Below are 16,510 nucleotides of genomic sequence, written 5' to 3'. Positions count from 1 at the left end.
TTCAAACTGCTGACCTTACAGCACAGATACAAAGAGAAGCTGCCACCGAGGAAGAACCAGAACTGGATTGGACCTGGAGTTTCTGTGCTGAGAACCTCCTAGTCCCCGTGGGAGGATGGATGGCAAGACACCGGGCGGTCTCCAAGGGCCTCGAGGCCCAGTTGAGATGCTTAGAGGAGACAAGGACTTTCCCTTGGGACCCCACACTCAGAGGCCTTCTGCTGGAGCCTCTCCACGGCCTTCCTGCCCTCCCCTAAAGCTGGCGGCTCCATTCAGACGTCCTGCCTCTAGCAGATGTCTGTGCGAGCCACCTCCTGTGGCAGACCATCAGGCCAGCACTAGTCACAAAGGCCTGCCTACAATGGGATATGCTGTTGGTCCTCTCGTCTGTCTCTGCCCCTTGTCCCTCTCTCACTTCCTCACCCTGGGGTGGGCCCTACGCTGCGGCTTCAATGCTGGATCCTGCACCACTGGCATTCTGAGTACCAGCAGGGTCACCTGTGGTGGTTACATCATCTGTGGTCTACTTGAGACTTAAGAGCAGAGGGGTGGAGTTTAGCCTGTCGATTAGGTTGAGGCTTGATGACTTCATTTGCAGCCTCGAAAGAGATACATAGCTCACTGGAGGCAGGACACTCACTCCCTGGGAGACATTCCTGTTGACAAGACACATGGAGCTCCTGTAGAGCCCTGGAGCTGAAGGAGCCACGTGGAGACCCCTGCCAGCGCTGAGATGCTTCCACTGCCACTGGATCCACAAGATTTCCCACCCACTGGCCTGTGATCTTCCTGCATTCAGCATCATGGCATGTGTTTTGTGAGTCTGAATAGGAATTTATAGCCTAGTATCGGAACAGAAGGGCTAATGTTGAACTGATGGACTTGATCTGGACTGAGCTGGGATATTTTCTCAATATACAATTGCTCTTTCATATAAAGTTCTCTCTTACATATACATCTGAGTCTCCCTGGATTTGTTTCTCTAGTCAACCTGGATATTAACACACACAAAAGCACACACACACACACACACACAAAACCTCAGCAGTCTGAAATTGATTAAGCGCTCCATCAAGATGCACAGGTCACTACTAGTCCTTGGATGTTTGGAACAGAGAGGAAGGGAGGGGACAGAGAAGGTGGGGGAGGAAGGGTGAAACCGAAATTGACCTACATATAACCCCCTCCCTGGGGGATGGACAACAAAAAAGGTGGGTGAAGGGAGATATCGGGCAGTGTTATACATGGAAAAATAATAGTATATATACTATTAAAAATAATGTATGAATTAAGGGTTCATGAGGGAGAGGGGAAATGAGGAGCTGATACCAAGGGCTCAAGTAGAAAGCAAATGTTTTGAGAATGACGATGGCAACAAATATATAAATGTGCTTGACACGATGGATGGATGAATGGACTGTGATAAGAGTCACATGAGCCCCCAATAAAATATTTAAAAAAAGAAACAGAGGAAGGAGTGATCATTGAAAACCGCGACCTTGGTGGGAGAACCAATGACGGGTTCGTTGAAAATCCCTTCATGTTCTTTTGTCAGAATACACATGCTCACTACCCGCGTGGGCCTCGCAAATGGAGTCCTCAGGCATCCAACGGACAGCGTGGACGTGGGGGGCGGGGGAGAGGAGAATGCTCAGTATCATCAGCCGAACAAGACCGGGCCCGGCAGCAGACGACCACCAGTGGCTCCAAGGCCAGTTCAGACGGAAGCTGAGGGAAGCGAAGGCAGGTCCAGCAGAGCCAGCCAATGCCCCCAGTCGGTCCCACCGGAGCTCCGAGAGCATCACCTCAGGGCAGACTCGATGCCCTGAGCAGTAAGCAAGCGTGGGTCGGCATCAGGAACAGCATACCTGAGGGAAGCAAGAGGTCAAGGCTCCGGGACCGGGCGGAATCGCAATGGGAATGTCCAACAGGCTCGGGAGGCACTGGAAGCACTGACTCGTCTCTGCCAGGAAATTGGGAAGATAGCTCCTTGCCAGCCAACTGGAAGAGATGAACGTTTATATCTCTTAAGAAAGGTGACCCGGCAGAATGGGCCAATGTTGATCTCAGGGAAAGTAATATGTTGTTGAATTAAAAAGGTAGCTGAGGGAGCCCATGGACGGGGGGACTCCTCCCTGCCATGAGGGCGACGCTGACTCAGTGGCTCCCTTTGGATTTCCGAGACGGTAACTGTTCACACGAGTGGAAAGGCCCTGTCTTTCTGCCTCGGAGCTGCTGGTGGTTTAGCACCATGAGGGCCGCAGCCTGATGCTTCACCACACGCTTCACCACGACACTACCAGGGCGCCCATCAGCAGGGGGCCGCCAGGAGTTCAGGCTGATTCAGAAAAGGATGTTGTGTCCGGTGGGTTCTCTAGAGAAGCAAAACCAATGCGCCTCGCGTGTGTCATGTTTGTAGATGGGTGTGCCGCAGCACGGCTTACACTGCCAGATCAGGAGCAGGCAAGTCCAGTTTGGGTTGAGTCCCTAGGTCAGTTCGGGCTTCTGACCCGTGTAGCTGTGGAAGCTGATGGGTAGGAAGCAGGATGACCCAGGAGGAGGGCCACAGGCTGGGGTCGCAGAGGAAAATGAATCCGAGTTCAACAGGCAACAGAACAGGAGGTCAGCCAGTCCGACGCAGGGTCAAAACCAGTGGCCAGCCAAGGAACAAGCGTGCCTGACTTGGCTCAGTGTCTCTACTACAAAAGGCCACACCCCCAAGGAGGTGTCATCAGGCTCCGCCCCCACCCACCCCAGGAGTGTCTAGTTGCTCTAAGCTCTAACCCATCACAGGCACGGAGCAAACATCATTGCTGATGCCAGACGGATCTTGGCTGAAAGCAGAGGATACCAGAAGGATGTGTACTTGTGCTTCATTGGGCTTGCGACTGCGGATCATTACAAAAGACAGAGAGCCTTGAGAGTGTTGGGAATTCCAGAACGCTTCATTGTGCTCCCGCAGAGCCTGCACACGGATCGAGAGGCAGTCTGTGTGAACAGAACAAGGGAGCGCGGCCCGGTGTGAAATCAGGAAAGGTGGGCTCCCAGTCTATCCGTTCACCGTATGTACTCCATCTTCACGCTGAGCAAACACTGCGAGAAAGCTTGTTGGCCACCTGCAATATGTAGAGGCTACAATCTTGCTGGCTGAAAGGGAGGAGGACTTGAAGCCCTTGCTAATGAAGATCAATGATGACAGCTCTCCGGAGAGCTGCTCATCACGTCTGTTCATCACGACGCCCTCTATCCCGTGGATTGTGCGGAGTTTTATTTCATGGAGAAGACTGTCAGACCCTTATCTTGGGTGACAGGAGTAATGGTTCCCTGGGGGTGGGGTGGGAAGTGATGGGGCAGGGGTGGGGAGAGGGAGGAGGGAGTTGACAGCATTGCATGACCCCCACCCGATGGGGCTGAACAACAGAACTGTATGGGAAGGGAAGAGATATAGTGGAATGAGGAAGATATGTCAATAAAAATATTATATTAATTCTTTTAAGATGCTAAACATTTAGTAGCTACTGATTAGTAAAAACGACTAAATTTTTTAAAAAGCATCATTCAGGAGGAGTAAAAGAAGAGCTGATACCAAAGGTTCAAGTAGAAAGAAAATGTTTTGTAAATGATGATGGCAACAGATGTACAAATACGCTGCATGCAATTGATGTATGGAATGTTAGAAAAGCTATAAGAGCCCCCAATAAAATGATTTTTTTAATGTGTAAGTCAGGGAAAAAATATAAAAGAACATATCTTGCTTGGAGACGTCACCAGCATTATAGAATCAGCAAGCCAGAAGCCAAAGGACGTATTTCATTGGGTAAATCTGCGGCACAAGACCTCTTCCTCGTGTATAGGAACAAAGCTGTCTTGTTGAAGGCTGAGGGACTGCTGTGTCCAGTCCCGTCCACTGCATCTCAGTTAGGGATGAACGGGGACCAAGGGAGACGGAAGGAGGATCCAGACATTTTCACGACGGTGCTGAGAAACATCCTGGGAAGCAGACCCGGAGCACTCCTTAGAGGCGGGCAGGGTGAGACTTGGTCTCACGTACTTCAGACGTGTTGTCAGGAGAGACCCGTCCCTGGAGAAGGACCCCGTGCCTGGCAACGTACAAGGCGAATGTAAACAAGAAAGACCCTTGGCGAGCTGACTGGCACACTCACTGGCGGCCACGATGGGCTCAGACTCAGCAATGATGGTGAGGTGGCGCAGGCCCGGGCAGGGCTTCCCACTGCTGTACACAGGGCCGCTGTGGGTCGGACCTTTAACACAGCAGCGTGCGGGGAGTGGAGACACTAATGGGGTAGGCACACCTTAGAACTGGATAAAATGAACACACGAGCACCAGAGCCTGTGAGGGACACAGAATTGGCTTTAACGTGGCACGCTGTGACAAAGGGGAACCCGGGACAATTAGACCAGCAAACCAGCCCTGAGATCCTCATCCACACAACACTCTAGTCTTGGCCCTGGTGTGGTGGTTACATCATCTGGTGTTAATTTGAGGATTCAGAGTGTAGGGGTGGAGTCTAGACTGTCAACCAGGATACAGCCAATGAGGCCTTTGTGTGGGCGTGGTCTGAATCCTGAGGATGCTGGGAACTCCTGTATTTCCTCCTTGGAGGCGGGAAGACACTCTGCTCACTCCCTGAGAGATGCTGTACTGACGAGCCACCTGGCGCTAAGCTGATAGAGCTCATGCCTACTTGGAGCTGGAGAAGCCACGTGGAGACCCCTGCCAGTGCTGAGATGCTTCCATTGCCTCTGGAACTCGACTTTCTATCCACTGGCCTGTGATCCTCCTGCATTTGGCATCATTGCATGTGTTGTGTGAGTCTGAAGAGGAATTTATAGATTGGTAATATCAGACTCATATGGGCTAATACCGGACTTGATCTGCACTGGGCTGAGATTTTTCTCAATATTCAATTACTCTTGTATATAAAGCTCTTTCCTATATACACCTGTCTCTATGAATTTGTTTCTCCAGTCAACCCAGACTAACACCCCTGGAGAGAGATGCCCCTGGAGAGAGGAGACTCTGATGTCCCAGCAGACCCTGCTCTGAGAGACTCAGGTGAGGAGCTCTCCTATCAGCCCTAAGGTTCTGCTCACTCCTCGTTTGGTACTGTGGAGTCACTTCAGACCCGCAGTGGCCCGCCACGCAACAGATGGAAACGCTGCCCCGTCCTGGCCATGCTCACAAATGTTCCAGTCCACTGTTGCAGCCGCGGTGTCCGTCCGTCCATCTCGTCCAGGGCCTTCCTCCTTTTCACCGCCCCTCCACTTTACCAAACATGACGTCCTTCTCCAGGACTGGTCTCTCCTGACAACGTGCCCAAAGCAGGTGAGGCCGGGGTCTCCATCTTCACTGCTTAGGAGCACTCTGGACTTGCTTCTTCCACCACAGGAGTGTTAGTCCTTTCCATGGTTTCCGTCAGCACCCTAAGGGAAAGGCATGGGTTCTCCTTTGACCTCCCTAATTCAATACCCAACTTTTACATGCATGTGAGGCCGTCGAGAACACCGGGGCTGCGGTCCGGCGCACCTTCGTCCTCAAAGTGACATCCTTGCTTCTCGACACTTTCAGGAGGCCTATGCAGTGCATGCGCCCAACACAATGCGTCTGACCTCCTGACTGCTGCGTCCACGAGCCCCGATGGTGGATCCCAGCAAGGCGAAACCCCTGACAGGTTCAATCTTTTCTCCGTTTATCATGGTGTTCCCTATCGGTCCAGTTGCGAGAATCTTTGCTCTAACCGCTGGATGTGTCGTGTCAGAATTGTACACGCTAACCGCCTCTGAGTTAGAATGTAAAATTCTGCGCATTGAGTGTGGGGAGGTTCACGTTGACGTGTTTGAGCCACCACAGAGGTCCAATCTCGCTGAGTTCTTGAACAAGCAACCTGAAGAGCTCTCCTTTAGGAGTTTCCCTGAAGGGCTATTAGGGGACTAGGATTCAGGAGATGGCTTGTGAGCAAGGACCAAAGATGCTGGAGGAAGAAGTTCCAGCCGAACTGCAAGCATTAGCCCCAAAGAAGGCTCTAGGAATGGGTGGGACCCCAGCTGAACTGTTTCCACAAGCTGATGAAGCACTGGAAGGACTCACTCGTCGATCATAGGAAATTTGGAAGACAGCTGCTCAGCCAACTGACTGGCAGAGATCCATCTTTGCACCCGTTCCAAAGGAAGGCGGCTCCAAAGGACTCCCGGGTTATAGATAGAACTGTATCATCGATATCACGTGCAAGTAAAGCGACGATAAAGATCATCGGACAATGGCTGCGGCAGGACACAGGAGGGCGCTGCCAGACGCTCGGCTGCCAGTTTCCGAAGAGGACGTGGAACAAGAGACATCGTGGCCAATGCCATGTGGATGTTGGCTCAAAGCAGCGAATGCCAGGAAGACGCTTCCTCGTCTTTTATCGATTTTACCAAGACATCCACTGGGTGGGCCATCGCCATCTGGGGATGACCTTGAGAAGAATGGGAATTGCAAAACACGTCGTCGCTGCTGTGGAGCTTGTGCCTCGATCACGAGAACGAGGGCATCCTGCGTGGTGTTCCAATCAGCAAAGGCGTGGGCCGGCTGGCATCTCTCACCACACTTGGTCAAGCTGTGTGCTGAGAAAATCACCGGAGAACCTGGATGATACGGAGAAGAATGTGACGCCCCGGCCGGAGGAAGGCTTCTTAGCAGCCCGAGGTGTGCGGCTGACACAACCTTGCTTGCTGAAAGGGAGGAGGATTGGAAACCCTTGTTTATGCCAATTAAGGGCTGTAGGCCTCCGTGTGGCTTACACCCCAACGACAGGAAGGCCGAGACCCTCACAACTGGATCAGTAAGTAACAGCACGGTAAATGGACGGAAGGTTGAAGTTGTCAAGTAGTTTGTCTTGCTTGGATCCACGATCAATGCTCACGGAAACAGCAGTCAAGAGATGAAACGATGCCTTGCATTGGGTACATCTGCTGCACAAAACCTCTCAGAGGGTTAAGAAACAGCAAGCAGGGAAGTTACTCTGAGGACTGCGGTCTGTCTGCCCCAAGCCATGGTATTTCAACCACCTCCTATGCAGTGAAAATGGATCTTAAATAAGGAAGGCCAAAGAAGAATCTGCGCCTGAATTGAGCTGGTGAGGAACACTGAAAGTACCATGGACGGCCAAAAGGACAAACCAGTCTGTCGTGCTCTTTAGGAACAAGGATGGAGAACTTTGTCCTACACACTTTGAACCTGTTGTCAGGAGAGGCCAGTCCTTGAAGACGGACAGGATGCTTGGCCAAGCGGATGGGCAGTGAAAGAGAGGAAGGCCTTCGACGAGATGGACGGACACAGTGGTGGCTGTGACCATGGGCTCAGCCTTCATACCAAGAATGGCGAGGATGGTGCAGGACCGGGGAAACTGAACAGGACAGGGTAGGACTGCCCTGGTAGGTTTATGAGACTATAACTCTTTACAGAAGAAAGCTTCTAGCTCTTTCTCCCGAGGGGTGGCTGGTGGCTTCAGAGGGTGGACCCTGTGGGTCCAAGGCCCAAGGGCAACCCAGTAGGCCTCTGAGGCACAGTGGCTGCAATAGTGGGCTGAAGCACCATTACCGGTAGTTGTGAGGGCGACATGACAGGGCGGTGTCAGGTTCTGCTGTGTGTCCAGTCACTATGAGTCAGAACCCAGGGCACCTTAGGGCAACAGCTGGTAGTAGGGGAGTACAGAGCCCCGCCTTTCTCTCCAGCAGTGACAGTGTTATAAACCTCCACCGAATTCCTCCTGGCCTTTCACTGACAAGTCTTGCCCTCAGGAGGAGCACTTGAGAACGCTTTTTATCACCCACCTCCAGCACCACTCAGGGAATCCTGAGTCAGGCCTTTGACTGGCTTGGTGCAAGGGCCTTGGGCCAATTGTTTTTTTTCCACCATCATGGGTGTGTCATAGCTCATTCCCTCGTATGTCCTCCAGTCCGCAAGTGTTATGCACCTGATCCTACAACCCATCATGCTTTGTGACAATTTCCTTCCCTCTCTCAGTCCTCTGTCAACCTTGGACCACCTGCTAAAGACCCCACTCTTTCCGACGATGTCTTTGTCTTTTCCACTTGAGACCTAAATAAATGTTGCTCCTGATATTTGAAAGGCGGGGCCTTTTATACCCTAAGCCCAAATCAAACTCACTGTCAGTGGGTCGGTTCGACTCGCGGAGACCCTACACAAGGCAAATCTGCCCTTGTGTGTCTCCGGAACCTAACCACTTTATGGGAGTGGAAAGCCTCGTCTTTCCCTTGCTAAGGGGCTGGTGGTTTCGAACTGCGGGCCTTCCCGGGGCGCAGCCAAACTCCCCGCGAGCTTCCTCTGTTCGCTCAAACACAGATGTGTCCCAGAGGAGCTGGCTCCGCAATAAACTAAATGAGTCAATACACGGCCACCCTGTCTCTTTATTATTCGTTTTTAAGATTAAAGTCCCACACAGCGTTCCCCATTTGTAAAGATATTTGTTAGTAAACCACACCGACCCCAGGGCAGAAGTACCAGAGCAAGCGGAATTAAACTGGAATTTCAGACACACATTAAAAAAAACCAAAACACTGGGGCAGCGGTTCTTAACCTTGGGTGGCGACCCCCTTGGGGGTCGAACGACCCTTTCTCGGGGCTGGACCGATTCAACACAGTAGCAAAATGACAACGAAGAAGTAGCAACGAAAATACTTCTATGGTTGGGGGGCCACCACGGAACGATGGGCATACTCATTTAAATATATATATTAATATATTTATATAGATATACTCTCCGAAATGAAAATGCAGCCGGCATTCGCCCCAGGGTGGGGGTTAGCGACACAGGAGGTGGTCGTCTGGGGCCTGAAGAGTCCTCGGAAGAACCAGAGATGAAAGGATGAACGGACGTGTAGGAAACGCTAGCGCGTGTCCTAGAAGGTAAACTGAGGTTCCAGGTCGGCCCTCGCAGGCTCCGCCCCCGTTGCCTAGCAACCCAGGGCCCGGGCGGCCGGAAGGCGTGGCTCCCCAGGTCACGTTCCCGGCGCCTCTCGGGGCGTTCGTGCGTCACCGCGCGTGCGCAGGCGGGCGGCCGGCGTGCCTTGCGTGCGCACGTTCGCCCGGCGCCGCCCTGCGTGCGCGTACTCGCCAGGCTCCGCCGCTTCTTATTGCGGCCGCGGGCGGCGGCGGCGGCGGCGGCGGCAGGCGGTTGGTGGCGGTCCGGTCGCAGAGTGAACGAGGCGACATGGCGGCTGCGCTGCTCGTGGTGCTGGCGGTCGCGGCCCTGGTCACCGAAGGCGCCTCTGAAGCCGGTGAGAGCCGGGGCCAGGGTCGCGGGGTCGTCTGGAACTGGGCGGGGGCTGGGGTCGCAGGCGGGCCCCAGGCCCTGCGTGGAAAGGTCTAGAGGGGACCGCGGGGGCCTGTGGGGAAGCCCCCGATGTTGGGGAAGGTGGCGGGGCGGCGGTCCCTATGGAGCCTGGGCCCGAAGCCCGAGCTCGGGTGGGGCTTTGGGGGTCTGGCGGGGCCCGAGGCTTGGAGGGTCCAGTAGGGCCTGACCTCAGGGCGAGGGCGTTTGCTGTGGGTGGGGGGCTCGAGACTGCCCCCTTCAGTCTTCTTGCAGGGCCGGCTTTAGCCTGGCCGCCCTAACATTGCTCCCCTTCAGGGGGCCCTTGGATCTGCAGGGCCTGGGGGGAGGGGGTGATCTGCGGGCGTGTCCGGGCTGACCCCTTGCCTGGAGCCCGTGTTAGAGTCCTAGCGCCCCCAGGGACGGCCCCTCCTGCCCCTACCCCCTGGAATGCAGCCCCCAGTCTCTGCCCCCACCTCTCCCCCGCCTTTCTCCAGGGGAAATCCTTCCACCTCCCGGGTGCGGGTGAGGGGATTATCATTCTTGCAAGGGTTTGGGCAGCGTGGGGGCCTCCAGCAGTGCCTTATCTCAGTCGCCTCTGACCTGGGAGACCAGCCCTGGAGTCCACACCTGTTATTACTAGGGGGGAGTGGTGGAAAGTGAGGCCCAGACCAGCGGGAAGCTGCCCCAAGGTCAATTGAGGTCGTTCCGTTGCCCCCCCCCCCAGTTCATTCTGGAAGTTTTTGTTCATCTAGGGGGCCAGTGTGTTGATGGGTCGAGGGGGAGACTAGCAAGACACCACTTCCCTGCCTGACTCCTGGCCCCCTGCTGCGTTCTCTGTTAAAGAGCCACGCAAAGGGACCGTACACAGACCTCAGGATTGGAGGGCCTGGGGGTGGCCTCCTAGCCGTGGGCTGTGCACAGAGGGGCTCTCCCACCCACTTCCAAGTACAGCTTGTGGGGTGGCCCAGTCTGAGCTTGCACCCCCACCTCATTTCTCCACAGGCACCCCTAGCGCCTCAGACACCCATGGTGGAGTCAGGAGCTCCCAGTCCCACCCTTCGTTTCCCAGGGACTGGGAGTTCTGGGGGTGGAGGGTGGCTATCCGCTGCTCCTGGGCCAGGCACCTTCCCTGCAGGCCTTGTTTACAACAGGCCCCTAGCCGGCGCCTGGGGAAGCAGAGGGAGCGCTGTTTTTAGAAGAAGGTGACATTACTTAAGGTTGTGTGGCTGCCAGAGGCAGTGCATACTTTATGACAGCCAAGGGTTAGGGCAGCCCTGGGGCCCTGTGGGGGTGGGGGTGTACCTGTTGTGGGGAACTGTGGGGGTGGGGTCTGTCACTGGCAGGTTTGGGGCTTTTCCCTTCCTGTCCTGTGAGGTCTCATCACAGGTGTGATCATCACCTCCGTGGGGAGTGGCTGACCCAAGGGGTGCTCTCCAAGAACCCCTCAGGGGGGACTGCTTTCACAGAGCAGCCCCAAGTCTTGGGCGCCCAGCAGGTGGCGCCCTTGTGGGAGGGCCGTGTCTGTGGACTGGGAAGGCAGTAGCTGGGAGGGAGGCACTCTACTCCACTTCCTGCCGCTGCTGCCAGTGTTGCAATCCTGGGGAGGGAGGCACGCTGCCTTCCGAGAAGCTCAGACAGGGCGTGGACCAGGCGGTCCCCACCTTGGGGTGTTCCCTTGCCTACCCTGGACAGGGCAGGGGCTCTTCTCCCTTCTGCCTTTTCAGGTAAGGGGGCTCTGCACGCCCGGTGCTGGCTCACAATGGCCCTGAGGGGTCTTGTCCTTACCCTATTCTGGCAGATCCAGGTCCCAACCTTGGGGCAGCGCCCCCTGACACTCAGGGTGCCCAGCAGGGCCAGGGAGACAGCACTGCCCTCCCTCTCTACTCACTCAACCGCTGGACATACAGCCGGCTTCTTGAGGTCCCAGCTGTCCCAAGAACGGGGGCCTGGAGAGCAGGTACACCTGCACTGTGAGGCTGTGGGCAGCCCCGTCCCTGAGATCCAGTGGTGGTGCCAGGGCCCCACACCCGATGCAACCTGCACCCAGGTCTAGGACAGTGCCTAGCAAGACCATATCCACACCACTTACCGCCAGGACGCGGCCAGCACTCTGTCCATCGCTGGCCTCACCTCAGACAACACCGGCACCTACGAGTGCAGAGCCAGCAATGACCCCAACCTCAGCCACCTGACCCGGGCGCCCCACTCCCTGGGCCCGTGCCCGGGCAAATGTGCTGATGCGCCCATGTGAGTGCTGGCACGGGCTCAGCCTGGCTCCGTCCTCTCCATGGGCGCCCGGTACTCATAGTGCTCCCTGGCTCGATTGCTGCTCCTCTGTTGGGAGCATGGGTGTCAGTATCTGACCCTGAGGGAGCTGGGGACCCATCCTGAGCTTAGGAACCTTCCTGCCTCCCCCAGGACTCTAGGCTTGCTTCTCCGCTCCTCATTCTAAACTGCTTCCAAGTCTAGACTCTTAGAAAGACAGCCTCCGGGAGCCTGGGGTGCAGTGGAGCATACCCTGGGCTTCTGGCCACAGACAGCTCTGGTTGCAAGTATGAGGGGCCCCGCACCTGTAGACACTGCCGGCCTGCGGAGCTCTAAAGGGCTGGTCTACTGTGCCCTGTCAGGTCACAGTGGGTCAAAGCCACCACCTGTAAGTCAGCTGCTGCTAGGGGGCTTCAGGCCCAGGCAGGCCTGCCCACACCAGACTCTGGCCTGCTTCTACGGGTGCGGGTGGAGGCCCTGCTCCCCTCCCTCCCCCCCGCCACACACACACACACAGTGGCTGGAACCGGGATTCGCAAAGCTGGGCATTCAGTCCCAGCCTCCCCCAAAACCAGCGATGCTCTGCTGTTCGCGCTGCACCTGTAGTGGGTGGCCTGTCCCATGCCCCACCACCACCACCATGCATGACCCACGTTGACCCGTTTCTTATTGGGGGCTTCTCAGAGGGCATGGTCTCAACCTCGGTGGAGGAATCCGGCCCCAAGTCTCGCCTGATATGCGCTCTGAACAGCAGCTCCACCACAATTGAGGGCCACCGCTGGATGCGCGGGGACAAGGTGCTCCAGGAGGACAAACTGCCTGATCTGAGGACTGAATACCTGTGAGCCCCGCCTGGCCCTGTTGGGGGTGGGGGCGGTTGTGTGTGCATATGCATATTGCGTGTTGAGGGGGTGGGGGCTGGGAGGGCACACTGAGGCCCTGCCCCTCATGGTGCCCCACCCCCTCCCGCAGGGTGAGTGCCAATGAAAGTGGGGGCCATTACACCTGCATCTTCCTGCCCGAGCCAGCTGGCAGGGCCTCCATCCCCGTGAAGGGTGAGTGCTCCGGTGGAGGGGTCTGGGGAGGGGGCTCCTGGGGCGGCCTTCAGCAGGGGCATGTTTCAGCCATGCCAACCCCCGCCCCACCCCAGGGCCTCCCCGGGTCTACGCCGTGAAGAAGTCAGAGCACGCCAGCGAGGGCGAGAGCATCACGCTGAAATGCAAGTCGGATTCCCACCCGCCCGTCACCCAGTGGGTCTGGTACAAGAAAGTAGATGCGACTGAGCAGGTGGGCAGATGCTAGCCGGTCCCAGCCCTGGCCTAACTACCCCTTCCCCTCCACCACCGCTTTAGTTCCCCCAGTTCCCCCGTCTCTCATCGCAGACCCCACCCCTTGGCCCCGATCCACGCCCTGGCCCTGACCAGCCCCGCCCCTCCACCCGCCCACCTGCAGGTCCTTGCCAATGGCTCGCAGAGCAAGGTCATGGTGCGGTCCTGGGAGGGGCACACAGAGCTACATATCGAGAACCTGGACATGGAGAGCGACCCCGGCACGTACGTGTGCAATGGGACCAGCTCCATGGGCACTCACTCTGCCACTTTGACACTGCGGGTGCGCAGCCGCCTGGCTGCCCTCTGGCCTTTCCTGGGCATTGTGGCTGAGGTCCTCGTGCTGGTCACCATCATCTTCATCTACGAGAAGCGGCGCAAGCCTGAGGAGGTCCTGGATGGTGAGGCGGGACCCGGAGGTGCTGCATCCTGGGGTGGGGGGGACAGCCGGGGGCGCGGAGGCCACAGGGTCCAGTGAGCTGACATTACCACTCCCACCCCCCTTCTCTTCCACGCCTGCACCGTGACTGCATCTGCTCAGATGAGGACATGGGCTCCGCACCACTGTGAGTCTTGGGGGGGGGTCTCGCCACCCGTGGGATGGGGGACTGGTCTCTGGCCAGGTGCATAGCAGCCACCTCTCCTCCACAGAAAGAGCAGTGGACACAGCGTGAATGACAAAGACAAACAGATCCGCCAGAGGAACTCCAGCTGAGCGCAGGTGGGCGGGGCGAGGGGCAGAGTGATTCCCCACCCTGGCCCTGCTCCTTACTAAGGAGGCTCTTCTGAGCCTTTCCCAACCCCATTGCAGGCCACCTGAAGTCTCGGACAAGGGAGCGGCCCCTCCAGCAGTCAGACGTCGCCCCTCCCTCTGGAAGCCACCTGGGGAGCCAGCCCCACCCAGAGATGACAGTCAGAAGCCAGTCCCTCCTTCCAGCCAAACCAGGTGTCTCCCCAAGTCTCCTGCACCCTGGGTGCTTGATGGGACCCTGTGCACTCCCCTGTCCTGCTGTGCCCCGTCCCCATCCACAACCGTGACTGGAGTCGCATGTGTCCCCAGGCCCTGATGCGCGCCAACTGCAATTGTGAGTGAGCGGTGGGGTCTGCTGGAAAGACCTCCCACCTGACCCCCTGTTCACCAATAAAGGTTGACTCGGCTCCCCTTAGGCTCCTGTCTGTTTTCTGGCCCTAGACCAGTGTTAGTTGACCCCGTACCCCCAGGCTAGAGGGCTCTCAGCTCACCAAGGACCGACCCACAGTTTTGGGAGTGGGGTACACAGGTGGGGTGGACGTGTGTGGGGCTGAAGAGGGGGACTGTCCTAGAGAGACCAGAAAACCCCACTGGGTGTGGCTCCCGTACTTTCTGGTGCTGCAGGCCACTTATTTCCCCTGCGGACTGCCCCCTCAGAAGTAGGACCCCAGGCCATGTGACTCGCCGTTCTAGAGAATTTAACCAGCTGCCTCAGAGCCCCTAAAGCCAGCTCCTGGCCTTTGCCCCTTCCACCAGCAGAGGGAGCCACATGGTGCAGAGGGATGCACAGGCAGTGGCCAGGGCCTGCTGGCTCCACTGGGGTTGGTGCAGTGGCCTGGCACCCTGTGTTGGCATTGTGATACCGGTAGATACCTGATGCTGGTGGGGGGACTCTTGTGTAGGAGCCTGAGGGCAGGTACTCCTAAAGGTGGCCAGCAGAGAGCCTGGGCACAAGGTGACACCTGACTTCCCTCCTGGTGTCGCCTACTGGGTCTGCCCCTGAGCTCACCACCCCAGGGCTTAGGGGTGATGTCAGCAGGGGGTAGGGGGTTCCGGGAAGAAGTGGCAAGGAGGGCCCCCCAGAGAATAGGCATTGCCACGTGAATTTCCTCCTGGTTCTGCTACTGACAGCAAACATCTGGTGAAAGTTTCCTGCACACAGTCATCGGTTCATTCACTCCCTGTAAGTGCTCTTGATTCATTCATTTATTCCACTCAGCAGCTAGTGTCAGGTCCAGAGGTCCGGCCCTCTGGCTCAGGCCTGCCTCAGTTTTCCCAGAGGTAAAGGTGTCTCCAGTTTCCATGGGTCATCTGCCAAGATAGAGGGCCCTCCTGCAGGATGGTCCTGGGAACCACGGGGTTTCAGGCATCCCAGCCCCGTGGGCAGAGCAGGGCGGCTAGAGGAACAAAGACCCATTCACACCCCAACCCATACCCCGCCTCTCCCTGCAGTCCTCACGCTGAGGCCCAGCTGCACCCCACTTTATGGGGGAACTAGGGGTGGGGCAGTGACCCCATTATTGATGGGAGAAGCCATGAGAAGAAGTGGGCTATAGTCGGGGCAACAGACTGGTCACCCCCTCTACACCCTCACCCTATGTTCTGTGATGTGGGAAAGTAAACAAGGACCCCAAAGAAAGTCCAGATCCCTAAATGCAGGGAGGTCAGGAAAAAGTTGTAGGGACAGACCTTGTGCACAGACATAGCTCTGAGACCTTGGACAAGCCCCACTTCCCTGGGCCTCAGTTTCCCTGGTGATAAAAGTGGATCCACAGTCACTGGCCCTTCCAGGACTCTGGGCTGTCTGTCACCTGGTCTGCTCATGGGGCCATGTTTCCATGGGCAAGGACGCCAAGGGCAGTGTCCCTGGAGGTTGGAGAGGAGGTACCCGCCAGTGGGAAGGGGGACCTGGTACCCAGCATGGGGAGGGTTGCCAGAGGACATGGAGGCCACAGCAGGCTTTAGAGAAGTCGGAAGTGTCCAGGGATGTGGGAGTTGCTGTATTTCTTCACCCCAAGCCCCTGGGAGCCCCCAGCCCACCTCCTGCTGTTCAGCTGAGTTTCTGCAATGAGCTAGGCATGGTCTGTCTCCCATCGCCACTCTTACAGCCCCGTCTCCAGAGGCACCTGGGCACAGGCCCCCCCCCCCCCCCGGCACCTCCCTCGCCCCTTCCCTGCTCAGCCCCTTCGCACAGTCAGGGCAGTGACACTCACTAGAGCATATTCAAGGAGCCCTGGTGGTGGGCTCAGGCCACCACTTGGAAACCACCAGCTGCTCCTCCGAAGAGACGGCTTTCCACTCGAATCTGCCACCATCTTGCTGGAAACCCACAAGGTGTGTGTGTGTGTGTGTGTGGTGGGGTGTCTGAGTCGGCATCGACTTCAATGGCAGTATTTTGGGGGTTCTTTTTTAGAGAACATTCATTAGCTGGTCAACCAGCTTCTCAGGTCTCAGAACTTCTTGCCACTTGGCCAGCGGTGAGCTGCTGTGTTCACCACGGCCCTCCTCTCCAGGCCAAACCCAGCTAATGATGGCCCTCTTGTGGTGGTCTTGTTCTGCAGGGTTTCAATGGCCAGTGGTCTGGCCTTTCTCCCAAGGGACTCTGCCTGGACCTGACCTCCAGCCTCTCTTAACTTGCACGGGGCCTCCTGCACACCCAGTACCTGAGGGCCAGATGGGCACTACATAGTTTTTAAAGAATGGGTGAAAAGACCGCCCCACGTGGTGGGGAAGACAGACTGATGCAGGCTGAGAGCTGCGGCTGGAGATATGGCACTCAAGCCTGGCAACAAGGCCCCCCGAGGTTCTGGGAGGGGCTGGGACCCCCTAGT

General features: G+C 56.8%; 1 protein-coding gene across 2 annotated transcripts; it reads left to right on the top strand.

Moving 5' to 3' along the window:
- Window positions 1-9,132: 9,132 nt before the first annotated feature.
- On the top strand, window positions 9,133-14,094 carry BSG (basigin (Ok blood group)). 2 transcript variants are annotated; one of them, XM_075544060.1, is made up of 8 exons: window positions 9,133-9,300; window positions 12,285-12,441; window positions 12,573-12,655; window positions 12,751-12,887; window positions 13,053-13,329; window positions 13,470-13,494; window positions 13,580-13,649; window positions 13,740-14,094. In XM_075544060.1, the coding sequence occupies exons 1-7, from the start codon at window positions 9,234-9,236 to the stop codon at window positions 13,641-13,643; spliced, it is 810 nt and encodes a 269-aa protein (XP_075400175.1). In that variant the 5' UTR covers window positions 9,133-9,233; the 3' UTR covers window positions 13,644-13,649; window positions 13,740-14,094. The 2 variants fall into 2 exon arrangements, with proteins under 2 accessions (XP_075400175.1, XP_075400165.1); XM_075544050.1 differs by having other exon boundaries at window positions 13,053-13,347.
- Window positions 14,095-16,510: the final 2,416 nt, after the last annotated feature.

The sequence above is a fragment of the Tenrec ecaudatus genome, chromosome 1 (genome assembly GCF_050624435.1).
Source record: "Tenrec ecaudatus isolate mTenEca1 chromosome 1, mTenEca1.hap1, whole genome shotgun sequence".
In the NCBI taxonomy this organism is placed as follows: domain Eukaryota; kingdom Metazoa; phylum Chordata; class Mammalia; order Afrosoricida; family Tenrecidae; genus Tenrec; species Tenrec ecaudatus.
This window is presented reverse-complemented; position numbering and strand designations above follow the sequence as displayed.